The sequence below is a fragment of the Oncorhynchus gorbuscha genome, linkage group LG06 (genome assembly GCF_021184085.1).
Source record: "Oncorhynchus gorbuscha isolate QuinsamMale2020 ecotype Even-year linkage group LG06, OgorEven_v1.0, whole genome shotgun sequence".
In the NCBI taxonomy this organism is placed as follows: Eukaryota; Metazoa; Chordata; class Actinopteri; order Salmoniformes; family Salmonidae; genus Oncorhynchus; species Oncorhynchus gorbuscha.
Genome location: NC_060178.1, coordinates 38,609,904 through 38,635,748, shown reverse-complemented (window position 1 = coordinate 38,635,748; position 25,845 = coordinate 38,609,904). Strand labels below are relative to the sequence as shown.

Genomic DNA, 25,845 nt, shown 5'->3' with positions numbered 1-25,845 from the left:
TATCCCATGTGTAACTCTGTGTTGTTTGTGTCGCACTGCTTTGTTTTATCTTGGCCAGGTCGCAGTTGTAAATGAGAACTTGTTCTCAACTGGTCTATCTGGTTAAATAAAGGTGAAATAAAATGACATTAAATGGGTTTTTTAAACATTCTTCATGACGACATATCATTCATGTTCCTGGGATTTCCTTTCCTCTCTAAGTGCTACTTTTGCTTGGGGTTTGATTGGCTGTTCAGAGGGGAGCAAGACAGCTATGTTGTGGGGAGGACGGAGTTATGGGAAGGTTAAAGCGAGTGAGGGCAAAGCATGAGATTGTCTTAAAGGGGAGGGGGAGATTGGGGCTAGTTTCCTGGACCCAGATAAAGCCTAGTCCTGGACTAAGAAGCGTGTTCAATGGAGATTCTCCATTTAAAGAAGTTAATGGGGCGGCAGGGTAGCCTAGTGGTTAGAGCGTTGGACTAGTAACCGGAAGGTTGCAACTTACAAATCTGTCATTCTGCCCCTGAACAGGCAGTTAACCCACTGTTCCTAGGTCGTCATTGAAAATAAGAATTTGTTCTTAACTGACTTGCCTAGTAAAATAAAGGTAAAAAAAAAATAGTGTCAGGGAAGATATCTGTTAAGTTCGAGAATGTAGATGATATTCCTGGTTTAGTAGTGTGGTTAGTTAAGGTGGTGTAATAGAAACAGTGTGGAGAATGGGAGGTGTGGGGGTAGCGTGGAAGGACATACCTAAGATAACATTTGTCCTGGCACGTTGTCCTGGCACGAGGATGGCCAGCGAGAGCCTGAGGATCCATCAGCTGTGCTGGTGTGATTGATGGTGTCTGAAGGCAGTGTGCTCTGCGGTGCTGGTGAGTCTGATTCTGTATGAGATTGTCAGTAGTCTAGGGACCACTGGCTGTGTGGAAAAGCCTCCCTTTCTTCTACATGTTGATATTCACGACCCCTCTGGGGAACATTTCCATGTCGTTCACAGCTAAAGCCAACCCTATTCTACACCTTATCCCAAACCAACCGTCTGGTTAAAGCCTGGCTCCTTCACAGTGACAAAGAGTTGATTATCATTATGCTGCATATCTTTTATGTTTCTTTTATTTAAACATTAAAGCCACATTGAGATCGGCATCTCTTTATCAAGTGAACCATATCACATCTCTGCGCATGTGTTTGAATGACATCCTATTTTCTAGGTTCCTTTAAATACCCTTGTGGTAATACTGAGAATGTGTGTGTGTGTGTGTGTGTGTGTGTGTGTGTGTGTGTGTGTGTGTGTGTGTGTGTGTGTGTGTGTAATAACAGAATGTTATAGGCGCCGTGATCAAGCTAGGGATTAGGGTAAGACTGCAGGAGAAGAGATGTATAGCAACAGAGGGCATATATAGGGCAAATACAGGGGGAGACATCACTTTAGTGCAAAACAAATACCTGTCAATGGCTTTGAAGGAGAGGGGAGGGGGACATGTAGCGAAAGCTCATAGATGGCTGGGTGTAGGATTGGATGTGTGGGGAGGACAGTCAGAGAGTCATCTCAAAGGCTTTGTGGCTCTCTGTGGCAACCACTTTTCACACTTTAGGAGAAAGGGGGTTGCTACTGTGAATGATGCTGTAAAAGTACAATATGTGGCAGGTTGCATCGGCTAGGACTCTCGGTCTTGTCTTGTCTCGTCTCTGGACCTGCCACATTGAGAACCAGGGTATCCATCCACAGGTGAACACTGCTGAACTGAGTTAAAGATTGGAGTTTTTTTCGTGTTTTCTTACCACGGGCTTTTGCCTGGCCCGTCCATTGAGCTAATTTGGCTTCCAAGGTGTACCGTCTGTCTTTTCCTCCGAAAGAAAGTTTCCTTTGAGTTTGTCATCAGACAGAGAATATTTATACCACCAGTGGGTTTGTTGTTTCTCCTGTCTTGAACATACATAGGGGAATCCAGTATGAGACTTGGTCCTGTGTGATAAAAATACTTCAAAAAGAAAAGTGTAAAAGGTCTGCGGCCTCTCACATTTCAGAGGTCATAGAACCATACTGAACGGTGTAGTAGGGGAACAAACAGGTCCATATTGGCAGCTGTGGAAGTGTATTTATTTGCACTCAGAGGGGCAGCTGCTCCAAACATGGGAGGTGAGGTAGAATCTGTCAGTGACACCCCCCCCCCGGTCCCTCAACCAATCCCACATCAGAGGTGGTGGGAGTCCTGTGTGATGGGCAGGGCAACATGGAGGAGACACACACAGTCTGCAACTAGGGAGTGCAGTGTAGCCCAAACGGGTGATGTAGTGGAGGTTTGGGATGGGTGGAATGACACAACCTAGGTGAGGATCAACCGTCATATGAGGTAAAAGAACAGTATTGTTTTGTGTGTGTACACACAGAGAGGTATGTATAGGAGAGGTACACATATACACAGGTAGACAGTTATGTTAACTGTATATGTATATTCAGCAAAATATATATATGCATACGGGTTAAGAGAGGTATGTAATCTGATGAGAAGCATATGGAGGTAAACCAGTGGGTATTATGCAGGTACAGAGATACATGTGCATGCAGTTAGACCGGTGTACTGTATACATGTAGTAAGATAGGTATACAGGACTTGTATGTGTGAGGGTAAAGGGTTGCGTATATAAATGCAGGTACTCTTGCACCATTGCACAACAAATTGGATATTGTTTGTATTCATAAATAGGTATGTGTGTTTGCATTGTCATAAAGGGAGGTATATGTGTAACTCTGCACATCAGGGGTGGAAGGGAAGAGTCCAAAAGAGAAAAGTGTGGGGGTACACTTGGTAACTGTCCCAGTGGAGGCTGGTGAGGAGGCTGGTGAAGAGGGGAGCTGGTTGGAGGGTGGAGCCCCCTGATGGAACCTCGATTGTGGGACAAAATATACAAAAAGTATCTATCTGCCCTCCTCGAGTGATGGGCAGCTCTGAAAAGCTAGATCAGTCCATGTACTGTATGAATATGTTTGTCTATAGTAGTGTGTGTGTGTTAGGTGAATGTAGATGTACATCAGTGGCTGTATGTGTGAGGTTTTGTAAAATTGTGTGATTGTAAGTGTGTATGTTTGTGTCAACCATCTGCCTCTCAGAGTGATTGCCTTCCACTAACACAGAGCTCCATCAGTACCAGTACTCCAACCAGACCTCGTGGGTTTGGGTTTGCATACATGTGCACCAGGTGTATAACAACACAGGAGGAGAACACCGCACAGGGCTGTTAGCTTCTCTGTTAGATAGAGACGCCATAGACCATCAACTCAGAGAGAGGGGGGGGGGGGGGTGCAGCCAGTGAACCCCAACTCAGAGAGAGGCCCCACAGCCAGAGAACCCCACTTTAGAGCGTCGCCCCACCGCCCAACTCAAAGTGGGGCCCAGCAGCCACAGGAGCCCCAAATGCAAATCATCAAAACGGCTATGCAAAAGAAAGCCTTTTTGTTTTTCTCTGTGACTATCTGTGTTGCTGGTGGTGATATTGTGTTTCACAAAATGAGGAAAGAGGCCAATTGTTACTCCTTTTCTTTCCCCCTCATAATTCCCCCCCTCTCTCTTCTATCTCTTCCAGGTCAAAAGTCAGGGGTCAGTTCATACTTCCTGGTCCTCGAAGACCTCCAGGAAGAGCGGAGGGAAGAGTTCGTTGGGACACTCCACCTTCATGTGGAGGAAGCGGCTGGCGTGGCAAGCCCCGATCATCCTCAGGTCCGTCACCTTCATCAGCAGCTTGGGCCAGAAGTGGGGAATGTTGTGTTTGCGGTGGTTGATGTAGTGCTCGAAGGCAAGCAGGTACGTCTCCTGGCACTTCTCGATCTTATCTACCGATGTCAGGCCAGAGCGATCTGAGAGGAACGCAAAATACATACCTTTAAAGACCAATAATAATAATAGAGAAATGGTAGAGATATTGAAGCTTGTTCATAAAATGTTACAAACATAGGGAGACCTTCAGTGTGTTCAATACAGTTGTTCTTTGGTCATAAAGTGGTTATGTCTGTTCTTAAAGTGGTTATGTCTGTTCATGAAGTGGTTATGATCCTCTGACGTCCTTCCACTGATTGCCTGTTTTATCTGTTCATAGAGCTTAAATGTCTGTTCAAAGCACTTATGTCTTTTCATAGCTATTATGTATGTTCATAGAGTTGTTATAACCTTTCACAGCCTCCTGGCTACTCACCTGAGCTCATGAGGAGCACAGCCTGCAGGAGGGCCACCTCCGAGTCGTCCAGGTTAAACTGCGCCAGACTCTTGCCCAAATCAAAGATGGCGTCCGACACAACGCCCAGCCCGCCATTCTTCAGCTGCTCCCTCTTCACCGCCATCTCGCCGCTCAGGGTAAGCGTCTCGCTCTCTGGGTCGTAGCGCACGGCGGCACGAAGCGACATGATCTCCATACAGCAACCTTTCAATAGGATGATCTGGTCCTCACAAGGCAGCTGGAGGGAGGAGAGGGAGACTGTTAGAGTGTACACAACATAAACACAATCAGGTCATCCCATGGCAGTGAGGGGCCTGTTAGGAAACCTATAGTCAGCTGAAGTAGAAAGCACTTAAGGTCAAGACACACACACACACACACACACACACACACACACACACACACACACACACACACACACACACACACACACACACACTGCAGGTCTCACAAGGTAACTATAGGGCATATGTACATTATACACACAGCCTGGGAACATAGTGACAGAGATGATGTTACTAAATATCCAGTAATTCTAGCAGCTACCATAATCACAGCAGTTAGCGACATTATTCCTCTGCTGGCCAGTGAGACAGTTATTTATAATGATAGTCCAGCTACAGACTACATAACTGGTGAATCACAACCTTTCGGGACTGTTTGTCGGGGACTGTGGATGAAGGTGAGTAATGTGTGTGTGTGAGAAACAGCAGCATTATGTCCTCATTATAGAGCAGTATGAGTCATATAGAGGAGGCAGTGGTGAATATACAATTTAACAAGTGTAATAACGCACGCACGTAGGAATGAACAGACAGATACACCATAACAAACAGTTCTGCTGAAGGAGGAGGTAATCACAGTCAAGTCTGTGTTGATGAGCCCCATTAGAGACACACAGGGCCAAATGAGGACACAGGACAGAGACAGACACACACAGGAACTTACACAAAAACACACACAAAAACACACAGGCACAAAGCGCTTTAAACCCACCTCTGAGAACATGGTTAGTTTTTTGGCAAAGTCGACGACGCGTGTGATGGCGGGAGTGATGATCTTGGTGAACTCGCTGAAGGCCTCCAGGTCTACCTTGTCTCCGTCTGGGGTGGGAGCCCCGGCGGACTGACCTATGTCCTCAGGCTGGGGGCACAAGATGGTGTCTAATGAAAAGTCCCACTGGGCAAACACAGATCAATCAACCTTCTGGTTTGATATTTCGGTTGTCACCAGACCTGGGTTCAAATTTATGCTCATTTAAGTATTTTGTATTTATATACTTATTTTCATTGCATTTGAGTATTTTCAAATAATGCGGCAGAAATAAACTACTTCTATTTGAAATATGTTTTAATTATTTGTAAATAGTTGTTTCCAAATACATTATTTCAAAAACCCCTAGGACTTAACAGACCTAAGTTCAAATGCATGGAGTATTTAAAAATGTGTACTTGAAATTAAACGTGTGTGTGTATTTGAGTACATTCCAAGTGTATTTCCAAATACATTTCAATATTCCACTACCTTTATTTTCAAATATACAGTACCAGTCAAAAGTTTGGACACACCTACTCATTCAAGGGTTTTTCTTTATTTTTTACTATTTTCTACATTGTAGAATTAAAAGTGAATACACCAAAACTATGAAAACAACACATATGAAATTATGTAGTAACCCAATATCTTTTAAACAAATTTAAAAATATTTTATATTTGAGATTCTTCAAAGTAGTCACCCCTTGCCTTGCCAGCTTTGAACACTCTTGGCATTCACTCAATCAGATTCATTAAGTAGTCACCTGGAATGCATTCTAATTCGCCTCCCTACCACTGAGGAAGTACAGTTCCCGCTCAGCTCAGTCAAAACTGTTCGCTGCTCTGGCTCCCCAATGGTGGAACAAACTCCCTCACGACGCCAGGACAGCGGAGTCAATCACCACCTTCCGGAGACACCTGAAACCCCACCTCTTTAAGGAATACCTAGGATAGGATAAAGTAATCCTTCTCACCCCCTCCCCCCTTAAAATATTTAGATGCACTATTGTAAAGTGGTTGTTCCACTGGATGTCATAAGGTGAATGCACCAATTTGTAAGTCGCTCTGGATAAGAGCGTCTGCTAAATGACTTAAATGTAATGTAATGTAATGTAATCTAATTAACAGGTGTGCCTTGTTAAAAGTTAATTTGTGTAATTTCTTTCCTTCTTAAAACGTTTGAGACCATCAGTTGTGTTGTGACAAGGTCGGGGTGGTATACAGAAAATAGCCCTATTTGGTAAAATACCAAGTCCATATTATAGCAAGGACAACTCAAATATGGAAAGAGAAACGACAGTTCATCATTACTTTAAGACATGAAGGTCAGTAAATGAGGAAAATTCCAAGAACTTTGTCAATAAAACCATCCAGCGCTATGATGAAACTGGCTCTCATGAGGACCGCCACAGGAAAGGAAGACCCAGAGTTACCTCTGCTGCAGAGGATAAGTTAATTAGAGTTACCAGCCTCAGAAATTGCAGCCCAAATAAATGCTTCACAGAGTTCAAGTAATAGACACATCTCAACATCAACTGTTCAGAGGAGACTGCGTGAATCAGGCCTTCATGGTCGAATTTCTGCAAATAAACCACTGCTAAAGGACACACATAATAAGAAGAAACTTGCTTGGGCCAAGAAACACGAGCAATGGACATTAGATTGATGGAAATCTGTCCTTTGGTCTGATGAGCCCAAATTTGAGATTTTTGGTTCCAACCGCCGTGTCTTCGTGAGACGCAGAGTAGGTGAACGGATGATCTCCGCATGTGTAGTTTCACAGTGCAGCCTGTTTTGTGTGTGTGCGCATGTGTGTGCGTGAGTTGATGTACTGAGTGAGTGAGTGAAACGATGTACTGAGTGAGTGAGTGAGTGAGTGAGTGAGTGAGTGAGTGAGTGAGTGAGTGAGTGAGTGAGTGAGTGAGTGAGTGAGTGAGTGAGTGAGTGAGTGAGCGAGGGAGGTGATGTACTGAGTGAGTGAGTGAGGTGATGTACTGAGTGAGTGAGGTGATGTACTGAGTGAGTGAGGTGATGTACTGAGTGAGTGCGTGAGATTGTACCAGTGCTCCTTCTGTTATGCTTGTTTTCGAGGCTGTTGTTATCAACACCTCAGATATGCACTGGATCAATCCATTCGGAGCAGATCCACGTCGACTTTACTTTGAACAATAAAACCATTTTAACATAGCCTCTGCATGCTATGTCTCCTTGGCCTGGTTGCCATGCAACAACTGTTTGGACCACAGCGCCAAGGCAACCATCGCTACGGAGACACGTGTGTATGGGGGAAGTACTTTCCTCCCAGAGGGGGCTACATAGAATTGGTTGCTAAGGCAACAGGGCAGATTCAGTAATAGCTTTTCTGAATGACATTCCTACTGTTAGTACAGAGCAATGTCTCCCCACAGGAGGTGGCGTTCCTATGTGACAAGCAGTCCTCAACCAATCATTGCAGATGACATAAAACAACTATCTGACATAAAACAATGAGTAAGGAGATGTGACTTGTGCAATTCAGTCAGTGAGTCAAACATCCATTCACCAATTGGTGAATGGACCATTATTTTATGAAGATTTTTAATTTACTGAGTAAACCAATACACCCACAAATCTACCTGATGTTGATTAGCTTAACTTAGTCTCGCTTAGCCCTGGCCTATCTTATTTAGCCTAGCCTATCCTATTTTAGCCTAGCCTATAGCTTTAGATTAGCATAGCATTAGCCTAGCATCTCACCAGGAACTTGCGTTTCTGTTTCCAGTGGGAGCCCTGCGCGTTGGTGTGGTGGTGGGCCTCTGTCACATGGCGGATCAGCTCCCACTCCGAGCTGTCGGGCTCCGGACGTGTCTGTAGAGTCTTCACGATCTCGTCCTTCTTCCTCTTCTCCCGGTTCTCCTCAATCAGACGACGCTTGGCTACCCGCTTAGAGTCGTCCAGCACCACTAAGGACACAGAGTTGTTTTGTGAACTTACTGTATTTCAGTATTAAATGTAGAAGTAATGGAAATGTAAAGCAGTGAGAAGGTAGGTGTGATATATTATGAAATATATGGTTGACACATATGGTCCCACACTCATGGAGTGTGACACTCACGGTCCATAGCCATGCCAACTGCGATGCACTTCCTGAAGCGACACAGTTGGCACTGGTTCCTTGTGATCTTGTCGATGATGCAGCAGCCATCGTACTTACAGGAGTAAGCCGGGTGAAGGTTCTTCTGGATAGTTCGCCTGAAGAAACCCTGTGGACATTGCTTGCATCAACTTAGTTATTTCAAAGTACGATATCAACATAATGACGTTATATCAACCACATTGGTAGTTCATTAGCTTAGGGGCTAAGTTTATAAAAATACAATTGGTTCTGCAATGTTGAAAATCACATAAGGTGTGGAGACCAAAGTTTATTTTTCAATTTCAACTTATTTATCGAAGAATTCTTTAAGAAAAGTGCAAGGGTGACAATATACGGTATTTGGATGCAACTGTATATATTTTTTAAATGTCACTAATGTCAATAATTTTGCGATAATTGTCGACAGTTAAATTAAATTATTAATATACACAGTTTGAGAAATAACACTTCCTCCTTTAATGCATATACAAAGTAAAATCAGGTTATTCCCTAGTAGTTACCGTGGAATGCCTAGGTCCTATAAAATGTTACCCAACCAGTCCTTGAAGTCCTATACAGGCCAGTCATGGGCCATGTCTCTCACCTTGCAGCCCTCACATGTGATGCAGCGGTAATGGTAGCCGGTGGCCTTGTCTCCACATACCACACATGGCTCATTCTTCTCCAAGTAGCTGGGGATGTATCCTGGGACAGAGAGGCTCAGTGCTGAGGGAGAGATGGAGAGGAGGAGGAGAGAGGAAGTAGAGGAGAAAGAAAGGGGAGGAAAGAGGGAGTAGAGGAGGAAGAAGAAGAGGAGGAAGAAGAGGGAGTACAGGAGGAAGAAGAGGGAGTACAGGAGGAAGAAGAGGAGGAAGAAGAGGGAGTACAGGAGGAAGAAGAGGGAGTACAGGAGGAGGAAGAGGAGGAGGAGAGAGGCAGCAAAAGCAGAGGAAAGACAAAGTGGAAGAGAAAGGAAGAAGAGGAAGAACATGAGGAAGAGGAGTGGGAGGGAGCAGAGGAGGAGAGGAAGAAGGGAAGGAGAAGAGAGAAGTGTTAGCACGGGAGCAACAAAAGCACATGTACGGAGGAAAGCACATGTACGGAGGAAAGAAGTGTGTATGCCTGTGTTTGATTAGGTCTGTGTGTGTCTTGTGTGGGCACACACCCTGACCTAATAGCACTCCAGGGGAAATCCTAAAGTCACTCACCACCTAAAGTCTTCAGAGTATTTTTATTTTATTTTTTTTATCTTTATTTAACCATCAGTTAAGAACAAATTCTTATTTTCAATGACTGCCTAAGAACAGTGGGTTAACTGCCTGTTCAGGGGCAGAACGACATATGTACCTTGTCAGCTCGGGGGTTTGAACTTGCAACCTTCCGGTTACTAGTCCAACGCTCTAACCACTAGGCTACCCTGCCGCCCCGGTAGAGTAGAGAAACACAGCTAGCTGAAACATCATTTTTCTTGATATTTCTAACTTGGAAACCCTTCTTTTCGAACAATCTACGTAAAATAACTGGTTTCTCTCTCCAATTCATCTCCTGAAACGCGTGCCCGCGTCTGAGTCTAAAACACTGAAAGCAATTATTTGGCAGATTCTCCACATACTGTAATACATCATATGGTTTAAGTAGAGAAAATACATATTTTTAAAATGATTTCACTGACCAGCTGTGTGTTTAAAACCTGCCCCTCATAAAAATACTTTATAGAAATATATCCAAAGCATGTGGCTGAGTGGCTAGAGAGTAAGGGCTTGGAATAGCTAAATGATAGCAAAATGTGTAAATGAGCATTGACTTGTCATTAACTGAGGAATAGTGGCCAATGGCTTGTACATGAACTTACCAGACATGCTCTTCAATGAACATGTGCTGTTCTTTCTCTTCCTTTTTGGTCCATTGGGCCAGCTGGGAGGGGGGATTTTAACTTTTTAATTCAAACATACAAGCACCTTAAAAAATAACATTCCAAAATACAAGCCACCACCCAATCACCAACCGCCCTGTAACCATAAATCCCACCACACCCCAAAACACAATCAAAACAAGACAACTACAAAGCAGGGCAGCCATACATATCTCTTCACAAGCTGATTACCATTTCATTGACAGGACAAACTACCTCCCATCCCCCAAACAACATATTCTTCTGAAAATCCCCCAATGTCATTCAGTTACTAGGCTCACAGTAACCTGGTTCCTATACGTAATCCACATGACATGACCATCTTAGTGACCTAACAAAACATACACCAGGCATAGATCTGGACTACTGCCTGAAAAGACACGAGTGAGTGAGTGAGTGAGTAACATTAGAAACAGAGGGGGGAGCTATGATCATTATTATGAATCACAAAATTCATAAGACAAATGTAGTTTCTGCTTCGAAAATTGAGGTTTCCTAACACACACATTAACATCAGTTGATGCCCAATGTTACAACACATCTATTTGGGTATTTCAGTTTTATTTTACCATCAAAGTCATTGACGTGTGCTGCTGCTCCCCTTTAGGAGGAACTGTTTTCTTTAGCCTGGTCAAGCAGGCTGACCACTGCACTCATGCTTCCTTTCACTTCACTTGCCTGAAGGGAAGCTATGGCAGATCAGGCTAGTTTCATAAGGACAGAGTTCTTTCTCTGTCCTGGACAGGTCCCGGTGTCTTTCTCTATGCATAACCTCTCTGACATGGTCAATATTATACACAGTCACTTCCTAACAACACCATTAGTTTTTGATTCTTTCATTCACTCAGCCTCAAGGGTTATGTGGTTATGTGAAGGGGGAGGTGCAAGGACATTCACTTAACCATGCTCGTGCACACACACTCACGTACACACACATGTACAGGCGTCACAAGGAAACTAGTTCCCTTGACACCATCATTCATCCATGTATGACCGTTTTACAGATCAACCTCCAAGTATCCCTAAATTGTGCTTCATCTAAATGACTGGTAACATCAAGTTACAGTTGAAGTGTTATGATTGGCTTAGCACATTGCCTTCAATGTGAGTTCAGTGATTCTCAGTCTTCTCTCCTCCTCTGTACCCCTCTCCGTCCTCTCTCTACCTGTCCCTTCTCTACCCATTTCTCCATTCAATCTCTCCCGGTTCCCTCTCTCCCCTTCTCCATCAGAGATATGTTATTCCCTAAATGTTTTACCCTCCTTTTCAAATGTGAAACTTGGCATTGGCTGTCATATGCTCAAACACACACACACACACACCTGTTGATGCAGTAGGGTTGCAGAATATGCATGGCTGAAGTCTGTATAACCCCCTGAGAGATCTGAATAGTATATCCTGCCAGAGCGATCCTCTCGGTACAGTATCTAGGATTCTGTGATGTTGGCTGGGTGCTTCAGCTCTCACTACTCTCTCTCACACTCCCTCCCACTCGCTTTCCCTCTCCTTTTCTGGAAAGGAGTATGTTGCTTTCACTCTCCCAACCTCTCTCCCTCTTTCCATCTCTCTCGCCATCCTTCCCTCTCGCTCATGCTTTCATCTGTTGACCCCTTCCCCCTGATGACAGCCAATTGGTGATAACTAGGGATGCACCTTTATGAAACGTTTGGCCGATACCCATAAACGATATTTAAAGTTATTTTGCTGGCATTTACACATGTCCCCATTACCAGTAAAACATAATTAAAACCTATTTATTTCACTTACTTGCTGTGCTGTTTCATTGTTTAGTAGTCTCAACCAGGATTTCATCATTCATGTCAAGCAGTGAAGTTTCAGCTCTGTCTGTCCGTGGCCTCTTTTCCTCGGTGCGCACTGTGTCCGTTTCCATCTTGTCCAGCTCGCTAACATTTCACGTAAACCCTGTTTGTCTGCATCAAAGTAGCGGTCCTTGTACCTAGCATCGAGCATGGGGGCGACACAGTAGAGGCTCAGAGAGAACGCTACCGAATCGCTAGTTCACAACCTCTAGTACTCTTATAAGTTAACTCGACAACCTGTGTTGGAATTTTTGTTGAGCAGGCGTTTCAATGCCATGACAGGTTATCACGTCTGCTGCAGACGCAGTTAGAGCTTATTTCTCGAGTCAGTTGTTTGAATAGTGCTAGGAGTGCTAGGAGTGTTCATGTTTCCAACTTTCAAACATGTTCTCAAATGCCATTGAAATGGCAGCAGCGGTATGAGAACCAGCACATTCTTGAGCATGCAATACGGCTTTCCTCAGTAGGAAATCCTATATTTTATGTGGCGTCATTACGTCATCTACCTACGTTATATTAGGTATGCACGTCAGCTTTGACATCGGTTTTGCACATCGGTGTTAAACTAGACATCGGGCCAATGCCAATGTTTGCATTTTAGCTAATATTGTCCGATTCCAATATGCTCATATATATCATGCATCCCTAGTGATAACTATCACCTCATGTGATAGAGCTTTAGAAGAAACCTCTGTCTCTCTCTGTTCCATCCCTCCCTCCTCAAAATCCCTCAGTCCCCCCCCTCAGAATTACTTGATCTTTAATCCCAAATCACAGAGGCTTTGCTTATGTAATCATGAAGATTGTAGAATACAATGGGACCCACAGCTACCATGTTGTGACATTTTTATGTAACACCTGGTAAGTATTCCAATGATTGTCTTTGAAAGGTGTTACAAAGGAAAATAAAATAGGTAAATGTGTTTGATTGATCAATAATATAAATAGGTGTTTTATCAATTGCTCTTAGTTCTCAGTGTTTGGAAATTCACTGCCAGTGTTGAATTTGGAGAAAACACAAACTGAACCACAAGCAGTTTTTTATATATACACTGAACAAAAATATAAATATAATATGTGACAATTTAAGATTTTACTGAATTACAGTTCATATAAGGAAATCAGTCAATTGAAATAAACCAGTCAGTATCTGGTGTGACCATTTGTCTCATGCAGTACGACACGTCTCCTTTGCATAGAGCTAGTTGACGTTGGAGGCGGCTTATGGTAGAGAAATTAACATAAAATTATCTGACAACAGCTCTGGTAGACATTCATACAGTCAGCATGCTAATTGCATGATCCCTCAAAACTTTGTCATTGTGTTGTATGACAAAACTGCACACTTTAGAGTGGCCTTTTTTGTCCCCAGCACAAAGTGCACCTGTGTAATGATCGTGCTGTTTAATCAGCTTCTTGATATGCCACACCTGTCAGGTGGATGGATTCTTTTGTCAAAAGAAAAATTCTCACCAACAGGGATCTAAACAAATTTGTGCACAAATTTGAGAGAAATAAGATTTATGTTGCGTATGGAACATTTTGGGAATTTTGGGACCAACACTTTACATGTTGCATTTATATTTTTGTTCAGTGTGTATATACAGTACCAGTCAAAAGTTTGGACACACCTACTAATTCAAGGGTTTTTCTTTATTTTTACTATTTTCTACATTGTAGAATAATAGTGACTACTTCAAAACTATGAAATAACACATATGGAATCATGTAGTAACCAAAAAAGTGTTAAACAAATCAAAATATGTTATATTTTAGATTCCTCAAAGTAGACACCCTTTATTTGATGACAGCTTTGCAAAGTGAAAACATGTTTTTAGAAATGTTTGCAAATGTAATGAAAACGAAATACAGAAATATCTAATTTACGTAAGTATTCACACCCCTGAGTCAATACTTTGTAAAAGCACATTTGGCAGCGATTACAGCTGTGAGTCTTTCTGGGTAAATCTAAGAGTTTTCTACACTTGGATTGTGGAACATTTGCCGATTTATTATTTTCAAAAGTCTTCAAGCTCTGTCAAATTGGTGGTTGATCATTGCTAGACAACCATTTTCAGGTCTTGCCATAGATTTTCAAGTAGATTTAAGTCAAAACTGTAACACGGTCACTCAGGAACATTCACTGTCTTCTTGGCAATCAACTCCAGTGTAGAATTGGCCTTGGGTTTTAGGTTGGTGTCCTGCTGAAAAGTGAGTTCTTCTCCTAGGTCTGGTGGAAAGCAGACTGAACCAGCTTTTTCATGTAGGATTTTGCCTTAGCTTCATTCACTTTCTTTTTTATCCTGAAAACATCTCAGGTGCTTAAAGATTACAAGCATACCCATAACATGATGTATGAAAAAGTTAAGAGCTTTGCCACATTTTTTGGAGCATTTACTTTAGTGCCTTGTTGCAAACAGGATGCATGTTTTGGAATATTTTCATTTTGTACAGGTGTCCTTGTTTTCACTGTCAATTAGGTTAGTATTATTGAGTAACTACAATGTTATTGATCCATCTTCAGTTTTCTCCTATCACAGACATTAAACTCTAACTGTTTTAAATTGACCATTGGCCTTACGGTGAAATCCCTGAGTGGTTTCCTTTCTCACCAGCAACTGAGTGTCACGTTCTGACCTTAGTTCCTTTATTATGTCTTTGTGTTAGTTTGATCAGGGCGTGAGTTGGGGTGGGTAGTCTATGTTCTTTTTTTCTATGTAGTATTTATGTGTTTGGACTGGTATGGTTCTCAATCAGAGGCAGGTGTCGTTCGTTGTCTCTGAGAACCATACTTAGGCAGCCTGTTTTCCCCACTTGAGTTGTGGGTGATTGTTTTCTGTGTCTTCACCATACAGAACTGTTTCGTTTTCGTTTCTGTCTTTCACTTTGTTATTTTGTATTTTCGTGTTCAGTGTCTTTTCATTAAAAATGACGAACACTTACCACGCTGCACATTGGTCCGATCTGTCATACTCCTCGTCAGAGGAAGACACATTTCATTACACTGAGTTAGAAAGGATGCCTGTATCTTTGTTGTGACTGGTTGTAGTGATACACCAAGCAAAGTGGAATTAATATTACCATGCTCAAGGGAATATTCAACGTCTGAGTTTACTTTTTTTCTTCTTTAAAAAAAATCTACCAATAGGTATTTGTGGTTGAATCTGTGCTTTAAATTCACTGCTCGACAGAGACCTTACAGATAATTATATGTGTGGGGTACAGAGATGAAGTAGTCATTCAAAAATCATGTTAAACACTATTACTGCACACAGAGTGAGTTTATGCAACTTATTATGTGATTATGTGATTTGTTAAGTATTCAGACCCTTTACTCTGTACTATGTTGAAGCACCTTTGGCAGCGATTAAAACCTTTGAGTATTCTTGGGTATGACGCTACAAGCTTGTCATGCCTGTATTTGGGAAGTTTCTCCCATTCTTGTCTGCAGATCCTCTCAAGCTCTTTGCGGTTGGATATGGAGTGTTGCTGCACAGCTATTTTCAGATCTCTCCAGAGAAGAGAGATTGGGTCCGGGCTCTGGCTAGGCTACTCAAGGACATTGACTTGTCCCGAAGCCACTACTGCGTTGTTTGGCTGTGTGCTTAGGGTAGTTGTCCTTTTGGAAGGTGAACCTACGCCCCGGTCTGAGGTCCTGAGCACTCTGGAGCAGGTTTTCATCAAGGATATCTCTGTACTTTGCGCGGTTCATCTTTCCCTTGATCCTGACTAGTCTCCCAGTCCCTGCTGTTGAAAAACATCCCCATAGCATGATGCTGCCACCACCATGCTTCACCGTTGGGACGGTGCCAGGTTTCTTGTTTCTCATTGTATAAGAATCATTTAGATGCCTTTTAGCAAACTCCAAGTGGGCTGTCATGTGGATTTTACTGAGGAGTGGCTTCCGTCTGGCCACCCTACCATAAAGGCTGGATTGGTGGAGTGCTGCAGAGATGGTTGTCCTTTTGGAAGATTCTCCAATCTACACAGAGGAACTCGGAAGCTCTGTCAGAGTGACCATTGTAGTAGAAATCAAGTAGTAGAAACATCAAGGGTGATCAATGGAAACAGGATGCAGGATCCAGGATCTAGTAGAAGGCCTTCCCAGCAGAGTGGAGGCTGTTATAGCAGCAAATGGTGGACCAACTCGATATTAATGCCCATGATTTTGGAGTGAGATGTTCAGAGAGCAGGTGTTCACATACTTTTGGTCATGTTGTGTATATATAAACCACATCAGGGAACAGGATATCATGTTAAAGGTATTACAGTTGCTTAGATACCTTTGTCTCGGGACACCTTCTCACAAATTCCGGTGAAATTGGAGGGCACGCAATTCAAATAAATAATCATAAAAATTATGGATATTAAACATTTAGGTACATACAAGTATCTTATATCGGTTCAAGCTTAAATTATTGTTAATCTAACTGCATTGTCCGATTTACAATAGACTTTACAGCGAAAGCATGCCATGCGATGTTTGAGGACTGCACCCCACATCAAAATATTTTTCAACCAGCACAGGCTTCATAAAATCACAAAGAGTGATTAAATATTCTCTTACTTTTTGAAAATCTACCTCTGATTTGCAATCCAAAGGTAACCAGGTTGCAAACCTGCAATCCGAAGGTTACAACATGCATGGTCATTTTGTTAGATAAAACCCTTCTTTATATCCCAAAAAGTCAGTTTAGTTGGCGCCATCGATTTGAGTAATCCACTTGTTCAACATGCAGAGAATGGAATCCAAAAAGCTACCGCTAAACTTTGTTAAAACAAGTCAAAATACATTTCAATTTAATCCTCAGGTACCCTAAAATGTAATTAAACTATCATATTTAATATGGAAAGAAGTATGTTCGATAGGAAAGCAAAATTAGCAGGTGTTCGTCACGCTCGCACAGACTGATTTCCAACTGACTCCCTGTACTAAAACTCAATTCTTCCTCGTTTGGGAAGAAACAAGCCTGAAACCTTGAACAAAGGCTGATTGATATCTCGTGGAAGCTATAGGAAATGCAATCTGGGAGCTGGAATTGCATATGCCCCATAGCTTTCCATTGTAAGAGCATGGGATCTCAAAACACACAATTTCAGGTTGGTTATTCTTTGGATTTTCTCCTACCATATCAATTGTGTTATAGTCTCATACATTATTTTAACATTTCGACAAACATCAAAGTGTTTTCTATCCAATGGTACCAATTATATGCATGCCCTGGCTTCTGGGCCTGAGTAACAGGCAGTTTACTTCGGGCACGTCAGTCAGGCGGAAATTCAGAAAAAAGGACCCTAGTCTGAAGAAGTTGATGTTTGACAAGTCCTGACCACCGACTGACTGGCCAAACAGATTTTTTTTTTTACTGAACCTTTCATTACATTGAGATTGGATTAATGGCCTGCTGGCTGGTTTCTTTTCACAGATCCTCTTTACCTCAGGAGGTCTTATGTATCTGGTCCTGTTCCTGTTCACTCAGAAGTCAGGTGTGTGTATCTGCCTATTAACTTGGCTGGGTTCTTGGACTGCATAGCTTTCAGTAATCAAGGCTGTGATGTCATACGCTGGCATCACTGATATGACTAGTAGCTGATGTCACTATCTGGCCGTGATTAGAAGTACTGTGCTTTGTAATAAAGTAAAACTATGTTAACCACCTAGTAAACTAACATATTCTCTCAGTCACTGACCAGCCCATTAGGCCAAACATTAGTCAATAACTGCAAACACGTGTACACATGCACGCGCACACACACAGTGCTAGGATGTCACCCATGCAGGAAAAAGCTTGTGAATAATAAACAGGCTTGTTGTTGCAGGACAGGACATAGTGTTTGAGTCTGATGGGAACACAACCTGGTCTCGGAGCATTTCATATTATTCTGTAAGTAAATCTGTGTACCCCATTTGGTATGATATGTTACACTTGGCATTGTTACATAAGACAGATGGTTACTGAAGGCCAAAACTAAAGTAGGGTGGTTGGTCTGGCGTATAACGCGAACGTCTAGCAACCCAAAGGTTGCAAGTTTGAATCTCATCAGACAGCTTAAGATGCTGTCTTAGCTACTTTGAAACTAAGTAGCATGTTAGCTAACCCTCCCCCTAACCTTAACCCTTTAACCTAAGGGTTAGCCTAAACACAACCCTAACCCCTAGCCTAGCTAAAGTTAGCCACCAAGCTAGAATTCGTAACATATAACATGTTTTTAAATTTGTAACATATTGTACGTTTTGCAAATTCGTAACATAATGTACAGTACAATACAAATTGTAATTCGTAACATATCATACGAAATGGGTGATGGACATCCACAAATTAATACATACCACATGAAACTTGACATATTATACTATAATTTGAGTATGTCAGATTTAAGTACAGAATAATTAGAAATGCTCTGAGATCAGGTTGGGGAACAACATAAATACAGAGAAATGTTGTTAAATCTTATCGGCAGACATCTCTGGGGATATATGTACACGCGTCGTGTGCATCAAGTTAAACACTGACCCCATTTTACAGGACACGTAATATCAGTCAAGGAAGGCAAGTAGAGTACTGAGAAATGTAATTATTTTTTCTTCACTTATCTAGATAATGTTTTATCGAATATTCTTAACAATTATCTAAAGCAGGGCTCTTCAACCCTGTTCCTGGAGAGCTACCGTCCTGCAGATTTTCGTTCCAACCCTAATCTAGTGCATACGATTATAATAATTAGCGGGTTTTTAAACTTAATCAGGTCATTTACAACTGAGGTTGGAGCGAAAACATACAGGACGGTAGCTCTTCAGGAAGGGGAGATGCATGAGGCAGCTCACACAAGGACACATGCATGTGCACAGACATACTCCGCGCGCACACACACACAGTGACATACACACATGCACACACCCACAGAGCGACACACACACACACACACACACACACACACACACACACACACACACACACACACACACACACACACACACACACACACACACACACACACACACACACACACACACACACACACACACACACACACACACACACACACACACATCAAAACATAAATAGCGACACACCAGAGATAATCCCCTGCTGGCGTCACATATGGATGTGTCCAGAGTTGTCCTCCGCTTTCCTGCCGTTCCATCTGACCACCCCTTACTCCTAATCCTACACTCTGTTATGTTAATCCCTGCACTGTGGACACACACACACACACAAACGCATGCACACATAAACACAAACACTCACACACCATACACCTCCACCACATCCTCTGTAGTATAGGCAAAATAATCCATATATCCTTTCATTAACATATAAAATACAGTACATTCGACACACACAGATCTTAAATCTAATGTTTGTATTTCTCTACCGCGGTCTGTGCTCATTTAAAAATGTGACTCAAATTTGCTGGAAAAATTCAGCATCTGCACATTTAATGAGAAGGAAGGCGCTACGAATGTGAGGGCACATGTTGGGCAGGGTTGCAGTGCTTCTCTACAACTCCCTCTACATTCCTCCACTCATTTTTACATTGTGTTTACTGTAGATCTATGGAGTGCGTGTGAGCGTCCAAGCCTATGTGTGTGTGTGTGTGTGTGTGTGTGTGTGTGTGTGTGTGTGTGTGTGTGTGTGTGTGTGTGTGTGTGTGTGTGTGTGTGTGTGTGTGTGTGTGTGTGTGTGTGTGTGTGTGTGTGTGTGTGTGTGTGTGTGTAACTGGATGTATAAATCTGGATCTCCACATTTATACATTAAATTGCATTATATAACTTCTCTCTCTTCCTCTCTACATATGACACACCGTTATGCAATCCTCAGAGGCAGCGTTAAAAAATCCTTTGGGATGAACTAAGTGCTGTATTGTGTATCTGAAATGTTACGGACGTTGTTGTTACAAACCCACACACAGAAATCCCCCTCGTACACACCAGGGAACTGGGAGGAACATGGACTGACCGTTTCACATCTCCCTCTGATGAGTTGGGGTCCTCAACGTTGGAAATGGGCTCCATTCACCTCAATTCCATCCAGTAGCCAAAGAGCGGAGACTGAGGGCGGGCCCCAACCTCACTAGCCTGCTCAGCATTCGCAATTTTCCCCGTCAAACGACGGCCATCGATGGATGGCAGCAGTGACCCGTTCCCCGGAGATGGTTGTGTGGAACATCGGTGGGGCAAGCCCACACCTAGTTCTAGGGTCTAACACGTGATGTGCTGAGAAAAGGAGACAAACAGAGAAATTAGAAAAGGTTTGAACCATGTTGAAGATTAGCAGAGACGAACAGATACATAAGAGAGACCACTGGCAATCTTTATGAATTTATAATAGCTGTTATATCTAAAAGGTATATCAATAGCTGTTGATCGATTTTTACTGAAATCATTAATTTGAAAGTATTATGGCATTTAAATGTTTGGAGAGCAATACATAATTCATGACAATTTTGTTGTTGTTGTCCCCTCTAATTGGGCCCAAGTTTCATGAGCTGAAATAAAAGATCCCAGAATTTTTCCATACTCACAAAAAGCTTATTTCTCTCACATTTTGTGCACAAATTTGTTTACATCCCTGTTAGTGAACATTTCTCACTTGCCATGATAATCCACCTGACTGGTGTGCTATATATATAAAAAAGGTGACTAAAATGTGCAGTTTCGTCACACAACACAATGCCACAGAGGTCTCAAGTTGAGGGAACGTGCAATTGGAATGCTGACTGTAGGAATGTGAGAGCCTGTTGATAGAGAATTTAATGTTAATTTCTCTACCATAAGCCGCTTCCAAAGTTGTTTTAGAGGATTTGGTGGTACGTCCATCCTGCCTCAGAACCACATACCATGTGTAACCACTCCAACCCAGGACCTCCACATCCGGCTTCTTTACATGTGTGATCCTCTGAGACCAGCCACCCAGACAGCTGATGAAACTGAGGAGTATTTCTGTCTCTAATAAAGCCCTTTTGTGGGGAAAAACTCATCTCGACTGGCTGGGCCTGGCTCCCCAGTGGGTGGGCCTATGCCCGCCCAGGTCACCCATGGCTGCACCCCTGCCCAGTCATGACATCCATAGATTAGGGCCCAATGAATTTATTTCAATTGACTGATTTCCTTATATGAACTGTAACTCAGTAAAATCATTGAAATTGATGCATTTTGTGTTTAAGCAATAAGGTCTGAGGGGTGTGGTATATGGCCAATATACCACGGCTAAGGGCTGTTCTTACGCACTAAAGGCTGTTCCCAGGCTAAAGGCTGTTCCTGAGGTGCCTTATTGCTATTATACACTGATTACCAAATGTAATTAGACAAATCAAAATAAATGTTTCGTCTTTCCCATGGTATACGGTCTGATATACAACACTCCTTCAGTGGTCTCCAACTGCACTTAAAAGCTAGTAAAACCAAATGCATGCTCTTCAACAGTTCGCTGCCCACACCCACCCGCCCGACTAGCATCACTACTCTGGACGGTTCTAACTTAGAATATGTGGACAACTACAAATACCTAGGTGTCTGGCTTGACTGTAAACTCTCCTTCCAGACTCAGACTTCCTATTTTCAACAAAGCCTCCTTCACTCATGCCGCCAAACATACCCTCGTAAAACTGACTATCCTCAACTTCGGCGATGTCATTTACACAATAGCTTCCAATACTCTATTCAGCAAACTGGATGCAGTCTATCACAGTGCCATCCGTTTTGATACCAATGCCCCTTATAACACTCACCACTGCAACCTGTATGCTCTAGTCGGCTGGCCCTCGCCAGACCCATATCTCAGCTCACTGGTCACGATAACAACACCCACCTGTAGCACGTGCTCCAGCAGGTATATTTCACTGGCCATCCCCAAAGCCAACACGTACTTTGGCCGCCTTTCCTTCCAGTTCTCTGCTGCCAATGACTGGAACGAATTGCAAAAATTGCTGAAGCTGGAGACTTATACATTTCCATCATTGACTTTAAACATCAGCTATCTGAGCAGCTAACCGATCGCTACAGCTGTACATAGCCCATCTGTAAATAGCCCAAAAAATCTACCGATCTCATCCCCATATTGTTTTAATGTACTTTTCTGCACACCATTATTTCTACTTGCACATCATCATCTGCTTATCTATCACTCCCGTGTTAATTTGCTATATTGTAACTACTTCATTACTATGGCCTATTTATTGCCTTACCTCCTCACGCCATTTGCACACACTGTATATAGACTTTTTTTTAAATATTGTGTTATTGACTGTACGCTTGTTTATTCCATGTGTAACTCTGTGTTGTTTGAGTAGCACTGCTTTGCTTTACCTTGGCCAGGACGCAGTTGTAAATGAGAACTTGTTCTCAACTGGCCTACCTGGTTAAATAAAGGCGAGAAGAAAAAAAAATATATATATATATTTTTCTATATATATATATATATATATTTTTCTATATATATATATATATTTTTCCTATATATATATATATATATATATTTCTATATATATATTTCTATATATTTTTTTCTATATATATATATATATATATATGCCAATCAGCATTCCGGGCTCGAACCACCCAGTTTATAATTATATTTTTGTTCAGTATAACTCAGCTACCAGGAGGTGTGACTAAAAGCTGGTGCCGCAGTGCAGGTTGTGTGTGTATGAGAATGTTCTAGAAACAGATAATTTGTCTAGGAAACCTTTCCTTTGAGCTTTTGTGAGTGGCTAGCCCATGGCTAATTCTGGATATATAATGCTATATATCTATATATATCTGTATATCTGCAAAAAGCCACAATTCTGAGTTTGTGTTGCTGCCCAACTGCAGTCCCTCCACTTGGTTTACATCTAGGATCAATGGGAAGAATGAAGGAATCCCACTTCGACTCAACATCCAATGGATCCACTGCGGATCAATGCATTAGTCAAACACTGAACAGAGTCTCTAAACAAGCTAATGTTTAGTGACCTATACCTAATTTAATCAATGCTTTGAAATAGATGAAGCATCTGTATGGAAAAAGGGGTGTGGCAAGACAGGTTCATAGAGTACACAGTATACTGGAAAAAACAAATATATATACATACATAGAATAGAGTAGATCTCTACTGTATCATTGTTGCAATGAGAGTACTAGTCAGGACAACCTGCACAGTTCTACTAAACATAGAGAGAAAAAACCGACTGTTTCCCCAGTAATCACTTTACTTCTGTTGCACTTCTGTTGCTAGATGGCGCATGTGATTTCAGGTTACCTTGTTAACGCTCTATAGCACATGATGTAAAGCTCTACTGGGACACGGACACACACACACATACATACAGTTGAAGTCGGAAGTTAACATAGGTTGGAGTCATTAAAACTCATTTTTCAACCACTCCAAAAATGTCTTGTTCACAAACTATAGTTTGGCAAGTCAGTTAGGACATCTACTTTGTGCATGACACAAGTAATTTTTCCAACAATTGTTTATAGACAGATTATCCACTTATAATTCACTGTGTCACAATTCCAGTGGGTCAGAAGTTTACATACACCAAGTTGACTGTGCCTTTAAACAGCTTGGAAAATTCCAGAAAAATATGTCATGGCTTTCGAACTTCTGATAGGCTAATTGACAACATTTGAGTCAATTGGAGGTGTACCTGTAGATGTATTTCAAGGCCTACCTTCAAACTCAGTGCCTCTTTGCTTGACATCATGGGAAAATCAAAAGCAAATCAAAAAAATTGTAGACCTCAACAAGTCTGGTTCATCCTTTGGAGCAATTTCCAAACGCCTGAAGGTACCACGTTCATCTGTACAGACATTAGTATAAACATCATGGGACCACGCAGCTGTCATACTGCTCAGGAAGAACACCCGTTCGGTCTCCTAGAGATGAATGTACTTTGGTTTGAAAAGTGCAAATCATTCTCAGAACAGCAAAGGACCTTGTGAAGATGCTGTAGGAAACAGGTACAAAAGTATCTATATACAGAGTAAAACGAGTCCTATATCGACAACCTGAAGAAGCCACTGCTCCAAAATCACCATAAAAAAAGCCAGACTACAGTTTGCAACTGCACACAGGGACAAAGATCATACTTTTTGGAGAAATGTCCTCTGGTCTGATGAAACAAAAATAGAACTGTTTGGCCATAATGACCATCGTTATGTTTGGAGGAAAAAGGGGGAAGCTTGAAAGCCGAAAATCACCATCCCAACCAGGAAGCACGGGGTGGCAGCATCATGTTGGTGGGGGGTGCATTGCTGCAGGAGAGACTGGTGCACTTAACAAAATCGATGGCATCATGAGGCAGGAAAATTATATGGATATATTGAAGCAATATCTCAAGACATCAGTCAGGAAGTTGAAGCTTGGACGCAAATGGGTCTTCCAAATGGCCAATGACCCCAAGCATACTTCCAAAGTTGTGCCAAAATGGCTTAAGGACAACAAAGTCAAGGTATTGGAGTGGCCATCACAAAGCCCTGACCTCAATCCCATAGAAAATGTGTGGGCAGGACTGAAAAAGCATGTGGGAGCAAGGAGGCCTACAAACCTGACTCAGTTACACCAGCTCTGCCAGGAGGAATGGGCCAAAATTCACCCAACTTATTGTGGGATGCTTGTGGAGGCTACCCGAAACGTTTAACCCAAGTTAAACAATTTAAAGGTAATGCTACCAAATACTAATTGAGTCCTTCTCTCTATTATTATTCTGAAATTTCACATTCTTAAAATAAAGTGGTGATCCTAACTGACCTAAGACAGGGAATTGTTACTAGGATTAAATGTCAGGAATTGTGAAAAACTGAGTTTAAATGTATTTGGCTAAGGTGTATGTAAATTCCGACTTCAACTGTATACTGGGACACACACACATACATACACCGGGACACACACACACCGGTACACACACACACACACCGGTACACACACACCGGTACACACACACACACACACACACACACACACACACACACACACACACACACACACACACACACACACACACACACACACACACACACACACACACACACACACACACACACACACACACACACACACACACACACACACACACACACACACACACACACCAGGGTTGTCCGGCACTGGACTATGTGACCAGAAAGATTTTAATTGACCATTAATTTGATAAATTTACCGAACCCACATTCGTTGGGTGGGCTTCCTCCGACGGTGCTCAGAATGACATTTAGATTATGGTAATTAATCTAATTAATCTGGGCTTATAAAAACACGTTTCACTCTAGCAGCAACAAGCTGAGGAGCTGCAGCAGCATCTCTAGCGCTGTCTCAGATGATACTCTGCTCAAAATAGTCTCTCTCTGTATGTTATGCACGTGTGATAAATAATATACATGAAGACGAATGAAAATACATAGGCGCCAATCTAATTCCACAAAATTATGCAAATTAACCTATAGACCGATAAGCAAGACAGTCAAATATATTTCCAATCGACTGGCACTTACATCAGTGAATAAAAAAGACTATTTTGCAATGGGATTATTTTTTCTCCCGGTCAATTTGGCGGGCGGGTTTAAGGTCTTGAAATATTGTGTGGATGAAGGACAGGTGGGTGGCAGGCAGGTTGAATAAAAATAAAACAATTAAAAATCCATAAATGTATAACTCTTGTGCAATTCATATAAGCTACATTGAGGTTTTTCTTTCATTGTTTTTATCTGGCATTAGTGTGTAGCCTAAGCATTAGGGCCTAACTGTAGCAGTGTAATTGCCCAACGCTGTTGGGAACTTGGGGT

At 42.2% G+C, this 25,845-nt stretch overlaps 1 protein-coding gene across 5 annotated transcripts in view; it reads right to left on the bottom strand.

Moving 5' to 3' along the window:
• Positions 1-25,845, bottom strand: part of LOC124037919 (thyroid hormone receptor alpha-like) — an 81,113-nt gene continuing 55,268 nt past the window's right edge. For 2 of the 5 annotated variants that reach the window (XM_046353172.1, XM_046353173.1), the window contains 8 exons: positions 20,038-20,294; positions 10,197-10,258; positions 8,949-9,070; positions 8,324-8,471; positions 7,966-8,171; positions 5,191-5,337; positions 4,174-4,432; positions 1-3,838 (listed from right to left, as the gene is read on the bottom strand). In XM_046353172.1, the coding sequence (XP_046209128.1) occupies positions 3,588-3,838; positions 4,174-4,432; positions 5,191-5,337; positions 7,966-8,171; positions 8,324-8,471; positions 8,949-9,070; positions 10,197-10,258; positions 20,038-20,093 (1,251 nt within the window). In that variant the 5' untranslated portion in view covers positions 20,094-20,294 and the 3' untranslated portion in view covers positions 1-3,587. Of the gene's footprint in view, positions 3,839-4,173; positions 4,433-5,190; positions 5,338-7,965; positions 8,172-8,323; positions 8,472-8,948; positions 9,071-10,196; positions 10,259-12,023; positions 12,082-20,037; positions 20,295-21,888; positions 21,951-25,845 lie in introns of those variants that run through there. The other 3 variants (XM_046353174.1, XM_046353176.1, XM_046353175.1) reach the window with 3 other exon arrangements.